The sequence below is a fragment of the Tyto alba genome, unplaced genomic scaffold, assembly GCF_018691265.1.
Source record: "Tyto alba isolate M040663 unplaced genomic scaffold, T.alba_DEE_v4.0 Super-Scaffold_13, whole genome shotgun sequence".
Lineage (NCBI taxonomy): Eukaryota > Metazoa > Chordata > Aves > Strigiformes > Tytonidae > Tyto > Tyto alba.
The window spans coordinates 40,666,764-40,684,282 of NW_024881275.1; the positions used below are offsets into that span (position 1 = coordinate 40,666,764).

A 17,519-nucleotide genomic window follows, 5' to 3' on the forward strand; every position below is an offset into this window, starting at 1 on the left:
TGAGCTTACAAGAAGTGATACCAGTTTATATCCACTTAGGTAAAGCCCATTTTGTGTTCAGACCAACCAGTGCACAAATTGTTGTGGAGAGACTAGTAGACCAGCCAAGGACATTCTCTTCATGGAGGCCGATTCTGTTTGCTGCAGTACAGGGGAAGGCAGGCTGGAGGACACAGATATGTGACTCCCAGCTCCTCTGGTCATACCCAAGCGTCACGGCACAGCAGCTTAAAGCTGCAGCAGGGGAGCAGAGTCCCACCGTGTTCTCTCCCTCTCCCCAGTCAGCGTGACTCCCCATCTTTCCCAGTATCATGTCCTGAAGGAAAGCAGACTAAATTTGGGTGAGGGTCCTTGGGTGAGGACACCATCTAGCCCAAGCTCACTGCAGTTGAGAGTTTCATCTGGCCAGTTTGCAACTGTAGCCAAGAACACAGGGCTTTGTAGGTATCACCCACGCTCCTGCATTTACAACATCTGTGGAAGATACTCCAAGTATTAGCTGCAGAAATAGTAACTTCAGCACAGGGACACTTGTGCAGCTAACACTTCTGTGTTGGGACTAGGACGATGAACATAATAGGAAATCATGTTGTAATTAGATCCAGTTTTGAACAAAAGACAAATTATTTATTTCTTTCTTCAAATGAAGCATAACACTAAGGTATAAAGGGAGTATAAATAACATCTGATTGTGCTCCTAAGCTCCATGCTATAACTTTCTTGCAATGACATCCTTCAACAAATTAACTACATCATTACTGTTAAGTATTAATTGCACAAAACAGATACACAAAATATATAATGAGCTAGAAAGAGGACAACATTCTTCCATTATGACAAACAACTGTAACAAGAAATGGAAAAAAACCCAATAGATCTAGGCTTACACAGATGGCAACACTGAGAGTTTTAAGTCCTCTCCTTGAACACATTACATGTGATAAATAATATGCAAAATACTTAAAGAATTTTATTGTTGCTTACAGAAGATACTTAGCAAGCAAAGAGACAGTAGCAATCACTGCCTCATGTCTCATATCCCCATCATTCAATGCAAATGTTTACATTTCATGCAATAATCCTGAGCTTATTTTCAGTAACATTGAAATGTCATCTATATTAATTACCAAATACATACAGAGCCCAGCTATGGGGTCTATTGTATTATTAAGGCATGAAAAAAGAATAACAGTTTATTAACTCTGAATGCCACAAATACAGCACAGCAGTTAGAAGGCTCAAAAAAGCTCAGAAAGTACCAGTGATTTCTGTGCCAAGGTCCTCCCAGAACATGACTGTGAATCATCAGCTCCTGAAAAGGTACAGAATCAAATCCTGGCCTTGCTGAAATCAGGGAGTTTTGCCATTGCCTTGACTGCTGGATCAAGCTTCAGAGCTATTGGGAGTGACTCAGACTCCTCTTCATATCCCCAAAAAATTGACAAACTTCCTCTCACTCAAGTCAAGTATGAATTTAAAAAACAATACCTATGTATTGTTTTCTTAATTAGTATTTTAAGTCTATGGAAAGGTTCCATTCATTATATAGTATGGCAAGTAATAAAAAGCTTTTTAAGAAGAAGCTTATTTGTTAGTCTGATTTATTAGTACGTTAAAAGAAGGGGGAAGTATCATGAAAAGAACCTCTGCCAAGTCTATGCTCTATTCATAAATTATTATTAATTTTAAATGAAAGACTTTGGTTAGCCAAACCAAGGATATGTGATGCAATTCTAGTCTCCGTGGTTCAACGGCTCTTCTCAAAGACAAAGAGCACCACAGCCCTGACCGGTCATCAAGTGAAGAACTTACAATCTGCATAAATTCCAAGGGGCTAGTAGTATCTGGACTGTGCAGTTCTTCACATAGGCTCTATTCTACATTTACAGAAGTTCTTGCAAATTGCCCTGTAGTGAGCCAGGGTATTCCAGTTCCGTTAACTAAGCCGTTGAAACCAAGGCCAAATTGGTGGCAAGACTGACTTCATACTTAAAATTGCATTATGTCCCATACTGGGAACTAAAATAGCAGATGATCTCCTCTAACTCTGCTACTACTATTGCCTGCCCCTTAGGTAGATATTTGCCTAGCTGAGCTCAGAGTTTACAGATCCAGTAGCCTTATCCTTCATCTATAGGTGGCCCACGGTCTGCCGTTAAAAGAACCATGGTATGCAAGAGGGACAGACTTTTAGGCAGCCTTGGTGCACTCTCCTTTCCCTGCCTGCACCCCTTGCATGCACAAGCCACCCCTTGACAAAGATGGTGCTGTGCAATTCTGTCACTGCAAGGCTCTGAAAACTTTGCAGATGCACAAATCCAACTTAACTAATTACATCTAAAACACCAAGTTATAATATTGAAAAATTGGTTTGTCACAATAAACCATTCAGGACACTCATTACTGTCTCATTTGAAACAGGAGAAAAAAAGTTGTCAATATTAATTACTGGGTTAGAATTTGCATGGTTTTTGGTTAACTTCTACTAATAAATAAGTTAAAGAAGGCTAAGGCTATAAATTGGTACTGTTTCTTTTATAAATATTCACTTTATTTCTATTCTCTTCTAAAAAAATGTGTTAAGGAAAAAGGTGGCCAGAAGGATTAAACATGTTGTAAATTGTAATTTGGTTGTTAGGCTGTAAAAACCAAACACGTAAGTGAAGTTGAGCACAGTGTAAGAAAAAGCCAGTTTTTAATTAACAACTTATTTACAAGTTCATAAAATCAACTGAACTGGAGTAGATGTTCTGTGTTTGTCACCAATGTTTTATTGTAGCTGGTAACTTGCACGCTTTATAGTAGAACAAAAAGAAAATAAAGTTCACTATATACAGCCTTTGTACAGGCTACTTGACTATACACAAGGCATAGTGATCATAACACAACCTAGTCTTCATAATAATTTGTGCACAAAAAGACACCCATCAGACATTATGTGAACATTACAGTGAAATGACATCACAAGTCCAGTGAAAATTCAGCATAATACAAAACATATTGATCTACTGCAAATGACATCCTTTAAAACAATTAGCCTTTATTCAGTAGTAACTTAACCAGAGTCTGACGCAGAGATTTGTTGTGTAGTTATAAGTCTTTTAAGTGAAGCAACCTCTGCAGATAAGTTTGCTATGCCCTGCTTCAAATACAGGTTCTCTGACTCAGAGACATTGTAGAGATTGTCTTTTATTTCAGCAACTCCAGTTTTGCAACCACTCTGAATTTTTACATTGAGTTCCTTCTGATGCCAGAGTTCTGGTTTAAGTGACCAGTCTTGGATGTTAGTCACTTGAACCGAGAAAGGAGTGTGAGAAGAATGCACCAAGTTTTGTGCACCATGTTTTTCAAGCTCAAAATGTCTTTTTGAGGACATGTCAATGGGTGATGACAATTTCTGTGTTGCATCATAGTCATTATCCATTGCTTCCACTTTAACTTGCATGGCTTTGGCTTTAATTCGAAGCTTGTGAGGCAAAGCTGAAGAATTCACTTCTGGAACTTTAACTGTTGCATGAACATTTTTATGTTCAACTGGGGAATGGATTGGACCCTTAGGAACCTGCTGTTCATCTTCTCCATCAGATGACTTTCCAACTACACCATCATCGGTTTCTGATGTTCTGGGAGAATTACTGGAGGACCTATTAACTTGCAAGAGAGGAGGAGAATGTGAGTACACATTAAAGGTAGTTCCCATGTAGTTTGGATATATGGATGTTTTATATGAACCTCTGTCATCTCTTGGCTCTCTCTCTAATTCCATGGGCTCCTGTTTTATAATCTGGAATTTATTTTCAGGACTTCTGCAGTTGCTTTGTATACGACTTGGTTGAGTATGCTCTACAGATGATATTTCAGACACATCGGACATTGAACTTTGAGGAGAATGTTTAATGACAGAAATGCAACTGCTACCAACTATAGATGGTTCATGTTCATCTACAAATGAGTTAATATTTGATTTGGAACTCTGATAGTCTTGGAAATAAACAGTTGTTGAGCTACTGAGTTTCTGTATCTCTTGAGCATAGGCTGCAGAACTAATTAAACCAAACTTTAGCTTCAATGAAAGCAGCTCTGCCTTCAAAGTGGCATTCTCCTCTCCCAGTGCAATTAGTTTGTTCTCTAAGACAAGGTCATTTAGTCGTCGTTTTTCACGAGATCTTTTGGCAGCTTCATTATTTTTCCGCCTTTTCTCCCAATACATAGCATCTTTCTTTTCATCTGGAATGAATTCTCGCTTTCTCCGGCAAGCTGAAGATTTGCTTTTTCCACTACTTGCTTCAGTAAGTAGTATATCTTCACTTGTAGACAATTCTTCAGACACTTCTGCTAAAGTAGACTTAAGTACCATGATTTTGTCCACATTGCTACTTGTGTCAACAGGTCCGTGTTCCTTTTTAAGGGTCTGCATTTTTCTCAGCTGCATCAGAAACACTTTGTAGATCTACAATGAGCAACAGAGCAAGCTATTTCCCCAGTACTACTCACTCCACAACTTGTTAAATACAGTAACTTTAAATCCACACACATTCTTCCTTTTCTTTCATATTCTCAGACAGAAGTGTCTAGAATCAATTTTCTTGGCAGAGGCGATGGGAATTTTCTTAAAAACCTGGAATAAATAGAGAATTTGATTACCACTTAGGAATTGCTGGTTCAGGACATGCAAAAGTAGCTTTTGATAAAAAGTTTAGTCTAGCATTTGTTTCATTAAACCTGCTGTAATATGAAGACAGCTCAACACTGAAACAACAGATATTATAAGCTTTATGATACCTAGGTAGCAGATTTGCTTCCAAAACAAATACAATATGATCCAAGTTAAAAAAAAAAATATTTGAGTTTTGATCCTACAGTAATGTTGTTCACAGAACTTTCCATGATATCACTGACCAACCTAAACCTCCAACACTCAACACTGCAGGACACCAGGCATGTTGATGAGCAGCACTGGAAAGTATCTTGTTCTTCCACATTAAAGGATCTCTTCTGAAAACAGCTGTGGTGTATGACTTAGAAATGATGTATATTTGGGTCCTTCGTGGATTAAAAATAACACAAGCTGATTTAGAGAAGTTGGAATGCTTTCTATTGTCTTAAAATAACACCACTATCTAGTAAAGCTACTAAAGATTTAATTATTGTTTTTGCATCCTACATAAAAATATATACATACATATATGTACACACAGAAATGTTTATGCACACACACACTTGGAATTTTAAAATGCCTTTTTGATCAATCATATCCATTCAAACTAATAAACACATACACATAATTTGGGCAAATACCTATTAAAAATTTATTGACAAGAAAAAATATTACATAATTTTTTCCTCGTCTTTCAAAGAAAACTTTAAAATCAGTATTGAAAAATATATTAGAGAAATAACATTTAATTAACAATTTGCATTTCAAAAATAGTCTTATTGACATAAAGTTTAATACCATTGAGGCATGTGCCCCTTTAAAAAAGTGTTTGCATTAAACTGGAAGTTTAGATCTAAAAGCCTTACCTCTAGCTTCAGACATTTTAATCATTAAATTTGAACTTTGCTTTTAAATTGGCCTTTGTTTTATTTAATCCCTCTTAATGTAAAAATACTTTATTCTCATAAAATCATTTGGTCTTGATCTGACATACATCTTCTCAATATCTCATTTTCCACAGTCAGACATGTTCCTGGTAAAATAAATGTAATGTGTCAAGTGCTTTTATAGAACTGACTATTGAGTCACAAATTATTCCTGCCTGTATAACACACACACACACACACAAAAAAATTCTGCTACTTCAGATTAAAATCACTATTTATTGGGAATGTTTTTACAATGACTAATGAAACTCATTTTAACATTATCAGTTGGGAGAGTTATAAAATAATTAATGAATTGTATTCTGCCAATTTCTCTTGTCTTTTCCAGAAGGCAAAGAGGAGTGAGTGATGTAATAACAATTAAGCAGGGTCATAAAGACTCAGGTTTCAAGCTGGGTTCTGTTCCATCAAGCCATGCCAACTCTTCTGTCATGAAAAATTAACACATTTAATAGAACAGCTAAGTAGAATTTCCTAAAATCCATGGTTAATTACTGACATGTAACTATTTGTCTTCGATAATACAGGCTTAATGGAAAATAGAGTTAGAAGCCAGCCACACCAAACACAGCATCTAACATTTTAGTGCAAAAGCAGCACCACAAATTGCCATGTTTGTAAAGGAGAACTGTATCTCTAACACACAAGCAATTACATAGTTAGATCCTGATCCAAAATTCAAACTGGAATCAAAGGGAATTCTCTGTCAAGTTAAATAGGAGCTGGATCAGGTTTAAAAACAAAAATAAGCCCCACAACAAAGCAACACCTGTTTGTCCAAACATTCAGTATAATTTCATTTGCTGAAGAAGCTGTATAGCCATTCTGTCCATTTCACTGCTACATGTAATCAGTGGTTTAATTAATATGCATGCCATTTAAAATGTAGTGCAACCCAATACTTTAAAACAAAAAATCATTGTTAAACACAAAAAAATTTAAAATAAATAAATAATCAAACAAAAAAAAAACACAAGACAAGGCCACCTGAATGTCTGTGGCATTTGTAGAATATTCAGTCTCTGTAACATGACTTCACATTAAAAGAAGAAAAATACTGGGATTTCATTTCATTATCCCGTAGCACTGGTAGTGCACAGCTATTGATCCATAATTGTCTTGATATACTACAATCACTGGGTACATCTGTATCATTAACAACTTCTACATTTCTGACAAAATGCACACACCTTCTACGGCACACATCAGAAAGCAGTGTAACATGTACTGAATACGTATGAAATCATCACTTTTATCTGTAACAGCATGCATCTCAGCCAACTCTCACAGAAGTCAAAAAAGGGTTCAGAGCAACTTTTGCGAAATTTCAGGGCCTTACCAATACAAAGGTCTTGCTGAATTTAACAATACTAGAGAGCTACACCCAAACTCAAATAAAAATATTTATTCTCTTAGAAAGGGTATACTAAAATGCATACATCATTATTTTCTATATATTTATCTGCCACATACCCAGGAACATCTACACTTACTTGAAACAGTAGCAACAGCAATGAAGTACTTACAAACACAGGATTTGTGCATATTTTAGAAGAATTAAACTATACCTACACAAGTTTACTCTGACATTTTTTTCCTCTTATACTCCAATCTTCCATTTCCACACGATATCAAAGCAATATATTTAGTCTCAAACCAGACTGTTTCAGGATAAGAACTATGACTTTTTGTGTACCTGTATGGGCTCCAGTTCAAAGTGATCTTTGGCATTTGGTACTTCGGTATTTGTCCAACACTATGATCTAGGAAAAATACTATTAATTATAATAGTAATAATAGCAATACTATTAATAAGCAAAAAGTGATTGGTTTGGGGTTTTTTTCCTAAGTGAATGTAGACTAATGGCATAGTTCATCAGTATGACCGTCTATGTATCAGTAAAAAATCAACTGCATGCCCAAGCATCATTTCCTGCAGCCTAACACTGGCACTGAGCTACATTTAACAACTCAACAACCTGCAGAGTTCATGTCCCTTATGCCATGGGACTTCTGTAGTTTGGGCCATTCCAGTGTACAATCTGCTCACTGAGGCACTGGCAACTCCTGTTTTGGCCAGTCTCCCTCCTGTACACATTGTTCCTGGCACAAATAGAGTGTAAGTAGCATGCAAGTCTACAGAAGATATTAAGTGTGAACCAAAATGACGATGTTTTGGGATCCAGTATTCAACTCTATTCTCTGCCAGAGTCCATCAGCAAAGCTGTCAAGACAGATGTGTAACCCCTGACACAGTCTTACTGGTTTACTACTTATGTAGTTAGTTCTAATATTGTTACTTTAGTGAACTAACAAAACAACAATAAATGTTTAGTTCTTTCCACATCTTCCTTCAGCACTTTCATCACCGTAACCAGAGTTGCTGCTTTACAAACAGGAGTCAAAGCACTTGTTTATTAATACTTCTCCATGTGGATCAGCACAATGCTGAGTCTGTAAACAAATTAAATTCCATCTGATGATAATGGCAAAATGCCTTCAATGAAACCAGATATTTCACTTCACTTGCATTTTACAATTCCACTGGAAAACATCAGTATTTACACATAAATTAATGAACTGTAATGATTCCTTTGACTATATTTCAAATTCCAGTTTTTTCCCTTATGATTAATTTTTCAATTGCTTTATCACTCCCTCATAAAGTGTTATAAACCCAACATTTAATACTGTCTTACATTAGTCACCGTTAAAGATTTTTTTTTTTTGGTTGGTTGATGTTAATGGCATTGAGTGCCAATTCAACAATGTAATAACACTCAACCCTATTAACTTAATTACAGACCTAGTCTTGCTCCCACAGCAATTTTGCCATTGGCTTCAACAGAAGCAGGATACAATCCCAGATCCAAGTATTAATGAGACTGTTGTATAGAACTCATGCTATTGAAGCAAGAAATTATGTATGCAGAAATCATGAAAAGTTAATTTATCCATGGACTTCAAAACATACTTAAGTAATCTGTGTCAAAATGGTACATTTACGGATCTGATCCTGGGGATTTGTGCATTCACACTGTAATAACTGAAATGTTTCAAAAGGTTGAAGGACAGGGCCACAATCTTTCGTCTCTCTTCTGTGTAATTTAATTACATATGTCATATCTGAATTCACGTGGGCCTCATCATGTACATATGCTTCCCCACAGAGTAACTGCATATTATTTGTATTTAGCAAAATAATTCATGCTATCTCCAAGTATAACTTTTCAAACATATCCTAGAATGAGATAAATAATTGTTTAGCTCTATTGCTCTAATATTTTTATAGTAATTCTATGAAACTAAGTGAAATCCCATTTCTAGCAGTTGGATGCTCAGACACAATTCACTTTGTACCACTATGCATACAAAAAATTTCTCTCTCAGTCCTTTAAAAAGGGAAGAAAATAATGACTAGGTACAACTTCCTGTTTTAATAAAGAAACACCTCTATCACCATCAACACTATATGGCAAACTGCAGAAAAACAATAAAAGCTCATAACATATTTCTGTGCATATTTTTATTTGTTGTCCATATTTTACATAGGTGTTATTAACAATATTACTGCTACCATTCTGTCACAGGTTATCTATTTTTAAAATCTGTCTACATACCAGAAGAGCTGGCGTAGAACCTGCTCAGATACCAAAATGACCAGTTGGAATTTCAAACTTTGCAAAACTTCAGAAAACAGTTTGCACTTTATCTTCAAAGTGTTTTAAAAACAGTTGCTACCCACCTCAAGACTTTTATGAGGTACAGAAAAATATCATCCTCATTACACATGCAGGACATGAGGCTGAGTTTAAGCTTAAACATAGACTGCTTAAACACTGAAGAAATACTTTGGAGCCACTCTACCTCTACTGCTTTTCACAGACAAAAATTATGCCATGGAATTCTGCATCTTTTAAGTCTATCATAATTCATAAATCCTCTCCAACAGAGGATGTGGCCGCATTCCAACCTCCACCAAAATCCTTCAAGATACTTTTTCTTGCCTTTTATCTAGCACTGTTAGTAAAACTATGTTCCTGTTTCAGAAAAGCTTTAATGCTGGCTCCACTGGAAGAGTGATATTATCCCTAGGATAAATTTGCAGGCAAGAGAGTCTAGGCAATGTAGAGCAAATGAAGTTCAAACTTTCAGAAGAAAACCTAGGTAACTGCATTTTATGCTATGTTGGACAGGTTATCCACAGTCAAAAAGGGGAAAGGTATTTACAATACAAGTGTTACCACCGATTACTGACATTATATAGTTGCACCCATAGGGACCATGAATCCATTACAACAGCATGGAGTAGTGCAGAACTATTGATCCTGTACACAGTTCCCTTTTCTTTCAACTTCAGGGGCATCTTGAGTGCTTACGGTTTCAGGATCAACGTGTAATTAGGTCAGTGGAACACTGATGTTGATAGCTTTGTACAAGATGACCCATTTTTGCTACAATGTTGATCATCTTAGTGAAAGAAAAAAAAATGGAAGATGCCCACACAATATAGTTCATTGGGAACATTAAAAAAAATCATTTATTAGGGCACTTTTCAATCAAATATAAAAAAATTAATAAGATTGTCATGGAATTTAGAACACTACTACAGCTTCATATTACCCACCTCCAAGCTGTACCCAGAAAGTTGATGTCATATGTAATTTTTACAAAAGGCTTTCATTGTTAGGAAAATTACTTAAGTTACTGTTTATCTTAATAACTACAAATTAACTCATTAAAGTACAGCCTGTTTCCCAAAGGTAAATTACACAAATTATGCAAATAAAATTATTATTTGGAGAGCACAAAATACTATGTTGAAGGTGACTGTTGCTCAAAAAAGGTCAGTCAAGGTTAATAGGTTCAAATTTGACCTATATTTTCTTCCATTTACTTAGGAAGACGGTATGATTCTATCAGATCTGTTCAGATTTTTCCCAAACAAGCTGTTTACTGCTCTGATTTAAGAAGGGGGGAGAACAAAATCTAAAGAATGTTACTCAAAGTGCCAGGAAAAGCTTTAAAACTGAGAAGCAAAGGAAATGCATATATAACTTGTGTAAATTTTTAATTACATATATATAATACACATAGTATGTGTATATAAATCATGCAACTTTAAATATCACATCAATATCCAGTATTTTTAATAAAACCCCAATAGAAACAATGGTTACTGAAGTTACAGTACTACGACAGTATGCTGCTCCTCATTTCAGTAGCTACTTGACAGAAGGAAAAACCAGACTGCAAAAAGCTGTAACGCTACAACTTAATAGTAATAGTGTTCTGGAAATACAATCTCAGCTTTCCCTTAGTTAAGAACCATTTAAAAAAAAAAGCCAAAGTCAAATATTAATTATTCTGACAACAAATTACTATCTATTATTGAACTGTGTTCTTAAAATGCCAAGCAGGCACCAGACCCTCAGCTGACCTAAATTTATACAGCACTATTTAAAGGCAGCAGAATTATGTCAATTAATCCCAGCTGATGCTCTAAACATGCATCTTGTTATATAACAACTGAAGTACAAATATGTAAAACACACACAGCCTGTAAAATGTTGGCATCTAACACTTACTGCAAACAGCACTGAGAAACAGAAATCCCTGGAGTTCCTGATTCTATGAGATGGTCCAGGCAGGAAAACCACTGCCCATGCTGAGCAACATCTTCTTTCTTGGGTTGTGTTCCACTCATATGGGGAGGTCTCACAGGACTGGCACCTATACTGTTAACTGCTGTACAGTCACCTCTGTGGCAAAAACTGGTAAATTACTGAAATACTTCAAGATGGGTTGAAAATTACACCAGGACGGAGCAACCTAAGGTAAAGGAAAAACCTCTATCCTAAATAAGGCATTTTTTCAGATAGATTTGTGTAATATCTGTCACCAGGTTCAGTCTCATATTATGTTAACTTGGACATGGATCGATCCAACACATGAATTAGGAAAAAAAAAAAACAGGATACCTAAGGTAGTCTTAATAATAATTAATTTCAGATATACCTTTTAATAGAAGTTTTTAAGAATGATTTAGGGTCAAATCAAAGTATGCCCTTGCTTATACAATGTTATTTTTGACAGTCATGCTTAGCATCAGTATTAGACAGTTACATATACTTTGTTTTTAAAATTATTTTCAAACACTGTAAAATACTGTAACCTGGAAATCAACTGTCAAATTCTTTTAGAACAGACTGCAGGAATTGGCTATCTATTTGCATTTTTTTTCTATTACATATCCTAAGCACATTTATATCTCATAACTGGCTGTAATGATCATGGCAAGGTCACCTAGAAGAGTCAATTAAGCTGATGAGTCAGATACATTGCTTAACAGTGTGTAATAAGACTCACACAGAGGATTTTATTGTTCATATTATTGCATCATAGTGATGTTATAACAGCAGCACGATTACTGTCTGGAAAAAACTATTGCATAAGGATAGTTTGCATAACTATTTGTTAAAATAAGTCAATTTAAAATGAGCTAAAGGTTTATTTTATTTATGAGCTTTATTTCAAGATAAAGGATTGAAAAAAGCAGCATGGTACTGGTATCTTCTACAGACTTTATTTAGATTATTGCAATAGAAAGAATATCTGTGTGTTCTACAAATTTCAGCCAAAGCATGGCAAATTCTGTTCCTTCTTAGGATGAGATAAGCTGCTAGGAGGTCAGGAAAGTTCATATTGCTCATGGGAAGACTAAGCTTTTTGACACCTTTCAGATCAGTTCCTTTCTAAAAAAACAAAACAACAACAACAACAAAAAAAAAATCCCCAACCAAATAAAAAAACAACCAAACAAAAAACCCCAAACAAACCAAACCAAAAAAAAAAAAAAAAAAACACCCAAAACCCACAGCAGAAACTTAAGGCTTTGAAGTCAAATTCAAGAAGCTGGGTATTTCAAAAGCTAGTTAAGAGTCCTTTGGAGAATGAGTTAAAAATATAAATAAAAATGGAAAGTAGAGGCAGATCATTCTAAAGAGTGTTAGTACTTCAACAGTAAAAGACATCTGGAACATGAGAACTTTTATAGCAATAACTGTGTCAATGATATTAAGGATCTTTATTCAGTAATCCTTGAACTTGTTGGTTTAAATCAGGCCTTTGGGCCAAAACCTGAACCCTTATTCATTCAAGTTTCCCATCAAAGTCAACATTTTGATTGAATAAAGCCCGTAAAAGTGATGCACATAGCAATATTTTAAACAAGGTTCTGGACTGAATTAATTACTGAAGAGGGCAAAGATGACTCAAAGTAGGTTACATACACAGGAGCAAACACAATGAAACTGAGTGCAATCATTCAAGTTACAAGGACAAGAAAAGAAAAAAAAAAAAGGTTGTTTTTAACGACAGTAACTCCAATACAGCTTCACGATCAAAGCTGTACCTGACCCCAAAAAGCAAGTAGCAGAACAATTATTTATGCAAGAATGCCATGTTTTTTAAATATTTTGCTGCTACTACCTACAGCAGGTATAACAAACATAAAGACAGTGGCTGGGGTACTCAGTTTGGAGTTTAGATGTTTTGGTGACAGGCACCGTGATGTTGGTTTTGTCTACTTAGAGGACTGTTTTAGCCGTACACACACACACACACACACACACACACACACAAAATCGCCGCATCTTGAAAGCCAAGTTATCACCACCAACTTTCATGCTATGTTCCCGTCGCCGACAGAGCACAAGCTGACCCCGGAGTACAGGACGTCCAGCCACGGCTTTTGCCACTGCAACACCGAAGTGACTTGGCAAAATAACAGAATTGGGCAATGGCCTTTTTTTTTTTTTTTCTTGTTGTTGTTGTCGCCGATGTTGTTGTTATTGCTCGTTATGTAAGGCGAAAGACGAAAATACGCGGGTCGCGAGAGCGGCGGGCGTGCTAGGCTATCTCATGCCTACCTGCAAGCCGTACCCCTGCCGGGGGAGGGGGGCTTTGTCTGGCGGTCGGCAGGCGACAGTGGGACAAGGGGGGTGGGGACGCCCCGCACCGCGCCCGCCACAAAGGCGGCCCGACCCGGCCCGGCGGATCCCCCTACGTGACCGGCGGCGCATGGCGCCCGGCCCGCTCCCCCCTCAGCACGGCCCCGCGCTATCAGCCCGCCGCGCCCCCCCCCCCTTCCCCGCTCCAACCCGCCCGCCGCCGCCGCCCCAGCCCAGAACAAAGGGCTGAGGGGGAGCGCCAGCGCCCCCAGCCCTCGCGCGGCCGCCGCCGCCGCGCCCCAACGGCCACCAACGGCTCCCAACGGCCGCCGGGGGAGACGGCGACCCCCTCGCGCATTATAAGCCTGAGGGCGCGGGGGAAAAAGATGGACGCGGGTTCGGGCTCCGCGTACCGGCTCCGCTCCCCGCCCGCGCCTGTCACACTGACCTACTTGCGGTGCCGGCTGCTGCCCCCGGGACATGGCTCCGCTGCCCCCGGGGCCGATGGCACCTGGCCCCCCGCCCGCCGCGGCCGTCAAGGCACGGGCGGGACGACTCTCGGCTCTTCCTCTCTCCTCCGGCGCGGCTGACATCTCCTAAATGCCTTCCTCCCTTAAATTAGATGTTCTTTCCTTTTTTTTTTTTTTTTTTTTTTTTTCTAATCCCCCTTCCTTTTTTAAAGAAACGGCAAGTGAAAGCCCGTACCGGAGAGATGGCTCAGCGTCTGGGCGAAATGCCTTCCTAAAAATACAGCCTTATCAAAACGTCTCTGAAGGCGTGGAGTTTAAAATCCGAGCAAATGGCCTCGAACGTCTACACGCACAGCTCTGGAGAAAAGACCAGAAATAGCACATGAAGCCACAATTGCTAAAATGCGATGGGGCTAAATATAGACCAACACAAATCTCGTTTTAAGGCTGCCGGCACGCAGCCGGCGAGCGCGCCTTGCCTCCCCACTTACCCAGTTGTCTACTTCCCTTACTAAACGCACTTCAGCAAAATCTGTTACAGCTACGGGTTTTGGGAGGGCTTTTTTCAGGTCGAGATTGCCCTAGCTTCTTTGTAGCGAGATTATAAAATGGCATAATTAGCTCCCTCTTCCCAGCCCGGCTGCCAGCAAATTCTGTGGTTACATAATGCAAAATTTCCAGGAACTATTATGCGATCGGTCCCGCAGCCCCTGAAAAACAGCGACAAAAGTGACGAAGCGGGCTGAGGCGAGCGCAGCCCCGCGCGGCGCGGGGACATGGGCCGGGCCGCTGCCATTAATCCCGCTTGCCCGCGGGCAACGTCCCCCCCGCGCCGCCCGGAAAGCGGGGTGGGGGTGCGTGGGGGTGGATCTGGCCGGCAGGCTCTGGCGGCGCGCAACGCCCGGTGGTTTCGGTGTCGAGGCACGGCCGGCTGCCGGGACGCGGCTCTCCGCCCCTCGCGGCCGCAGCGGCCGGCTCCCCGCCGGCACATTATGCAACGCGGGACAGCAGCTCTGTCGGCGATGCCCCGGGCTGGCTGCGGGGAGAAGCGGAGGGCGGGGGCGGGGGGGGGGGGGAAGCGCGGTACGCCGAGAACGAGCACCCCCCCCCGGCGAGGGAAAAAGCCTTCGGCGGGCAGCCCTCCGGCTGCCGCCACCCCTCCGCCGAGCCGCCCGCCGGCGCGCTGAGCCGGCCCGCCTGGCGGACCCCTCCCCGCCCGGCAGCAGCCGGAGCCGGCTGGGATCGCGTTATGTAACCGCCGCCCCCAGCCGCGGCGAGGCGGGCGCCGCAGCCCGGGCAGGCGCCCCAACTTTATATCCGCGCGTCGCTCCGCGCCTTCCTACCTGCAGCGCGTCGCGGGGCGCCCAGCATCCCCCGCCCCGCGCCGGGCCGCGGGCGAGGCGAGGCGAGGCAGGCGGTGGTGCGATGCCGTGCCGTGCCGTGCCGGCAGCAGCGGAGCGGCCGGGCGGGAGCGTGCGGCGACGGCGGCGGCGCGGAGGGATGTGTGTTAGTAGGTCAGGGCTGCGCGGCGCGGGGCTCATAGCCCGCATGCCAGCCGCGCCGCGCCGTGACGGGCGGCGACACCGCCCCAATCGGCGCCGGGCGCTGCCGGAGTGCAGCCAATGGGAACGGCCGGGGGCGGGGAGGGGCGGGGCGCGGGGCGGTGTGTGGTACAGTAGGTCTGTGTGCTGGCGATTGCATAACTGCCGGCGGGGCGGGGGGCGGCGCGGCGGGGGGGTGGGGGTGGGGTGGGATGGGAGCGGCGCGGGGGGCGCCGGCACTTACGTAACCGCGGCGGCGCCCCGCGGCAGCGCGTGGGGGGGCGCTCGCCCCGCGCAACCTCCGCAGGGGTGCAGAGCCTCGGCACCGCGCTCCCCCCACCCGCACCGGCAGCGGCAGCGGCACCGGCAGCGGGGCCCTCGCAGCTTTGCCGCCGCCGCCGCGGTGCGTTGGCGTCATCGGACCGTGGCTGTATGGCGTGCGCAAACCAAACCCTCGGCCCCGGCTGGAGCGTTCTCGCCTCGGAGCGATTGCCCGAGGGCCGGGAGCCGCGCTCCCGCGGCACGTACCTGCCACCCAGCCACGCACACGGGTGACCCGCCGTTGGATCGCGCTTTGGCTCGGGCTCGCGGGAGGCAGTGATAATAATCGTAGAAGGGAGGACACAAATAAAAAAGGGGGGGGGGAGGCAGCCCGCTGACGGCGGCCGGGCACTTCGCGCCGCGGGCGGGGAGGCTCGTCCTGCGCGGCGCGGGCGTCGCTTGCCCTGGCTGGTCGTCAAGGGCGAGGGGTTCGAGCTGTGCTACTGCCGCCGACCGCGGCTCTGCCCGCGTTCCCGGGGCGGCAGCGCTGAAACGCTGCGGGGCAGCGGGGGCTCGGGTCGGGGGAGCTCGCCCACGCCGGCCCTCGCCCCCGCGGGGCCATCGCCTCCGGCGCGGAGGCCGCTGCCCGCAGTCCCACCTCTCCGCACCTTCCAGCCCTGCTTCTCAACGCAGAGAATCACAAAGCGGAGATTCAGCAAGAGAGCCTGGTGCTGCTCTGACCCTTGTTTAACCTCCAATATAGAAGATGACACACGGCCAGCAAGAAATCCAATTCCCATCTGAGTGTGTTTGCGTGTACGCATTTTGGATTAAGTGTGCGATATGTACATTCCTCGTTTTCTTCCTCGTAGAAGGTTTGTGACTCCCTGTATTTTTTCCCTCACAAGTAGAATTTATGGAGACAACAGAAAATTTTCTTTATTAAATCCTAGTTCCAGAGCGTAAATGATTCCCGATTTAATTCTGTTAAACACTCTTACCAAAATAGCACAGTCCGCACTAACGTAGCCCGGGTATATTACTCTGTCATCTTGTATTTATATGTCAACAGAGACAGCCCTCTTGAGCAGAGTAGAACTAACAGGAAGCAAATTCAGGCACCAGAAGAGTTCACTAAATAACATTTGGTTTGTCTCAGCCCTTGATCCTTTATCACATGTACCATACCATCCCTCCAGTAAATCCAAGTGCCTCTAATTCATTTGTATATATCTCCCCGGATTGTTTATTATGCAAGTCTAATAACCTTTACTCACATTGATTTTCCCCTCTTCCCTCCCTATTTCTAGTATCTGGGATACGGAGCCTTGTTAATGGTAACAGACTACTGAGCCCACCGTGACTAGGAAGGGGACTCAAAAGCAACCTGAGTCCAAGTGATAGATCGTTGCCTCTATCTGGGAGCTGCATCGTGAATGATTTGGGTTTTTTTGCCATACTTCTGCTCGCCAGTGGATGCACATACATACAAAGACAGTCAGCACTCTACTGGAAATGTCAGGCATGAGCTCTTGGTATGAGCTTCAAGACCTGCTTGCTTGTAAATATCAGGGGTCTACTTAAGATCTTAGGCACACCGGAGAACCTCTGTGAGAAAACTTGTGCAGCACACATTATGTCCCCTACTATGCTGTTGTGATTTAAACTCAGCCAGCAACCAAACACCGGGC

The 17,519-nt window shown here is 42.2% G+C and overlaps 1 protein-coding gene across 7 annotated transcripts; it reads right to left on the reverse strand.

Moving 5' to 3' along the window:
- Positions 1–604: 604 nt before the first annotated feature.
- NFIL3 (nuclear factor, interleukin 3 regulated) lies at positions 605–15,577 on the reverse strand. Of its 7 annotated transcripts, none has more exons than XM_042787950.1 (3): positions 15,370–15,577; positions 7,301–7,367; positions 605–4,618 (listed from the first exon to the last, which is right to left on the reverse strand). In XM_042787950.1, exon 3 carries the CDS (start codon positions 4,430–4,432, stop codon positions 3,056–3,058), a length of 1,377 nt encoding a protein of 458 aa, XP_042643884.1. In that variant the 5' UTR covers positions 4,433–4,618; positions 7,301–7,367; positions 15,370–15,577; the 3' UTR covers positions 605–3,055. The 7 variants fall into 7 exon arrangements, with proteins under 7 accessions (XP_042643884.1, XP_042643883.1, XP_032864824.1 ...); XM_042787949.1 differs by lacking the exon at positions 7,301–7,367 and adding an exon at positions 14,262–14,383; XM_033008933.2 differs by lacking the exons at positions 7,301–7,367; positions 15,370–15,577 and adding exons at positions 14,262–14,383; positions 14,518–15,347.
- Between the last annotated feature and the right edge of the window lie 1,942 nt (positions 15,578–17,519).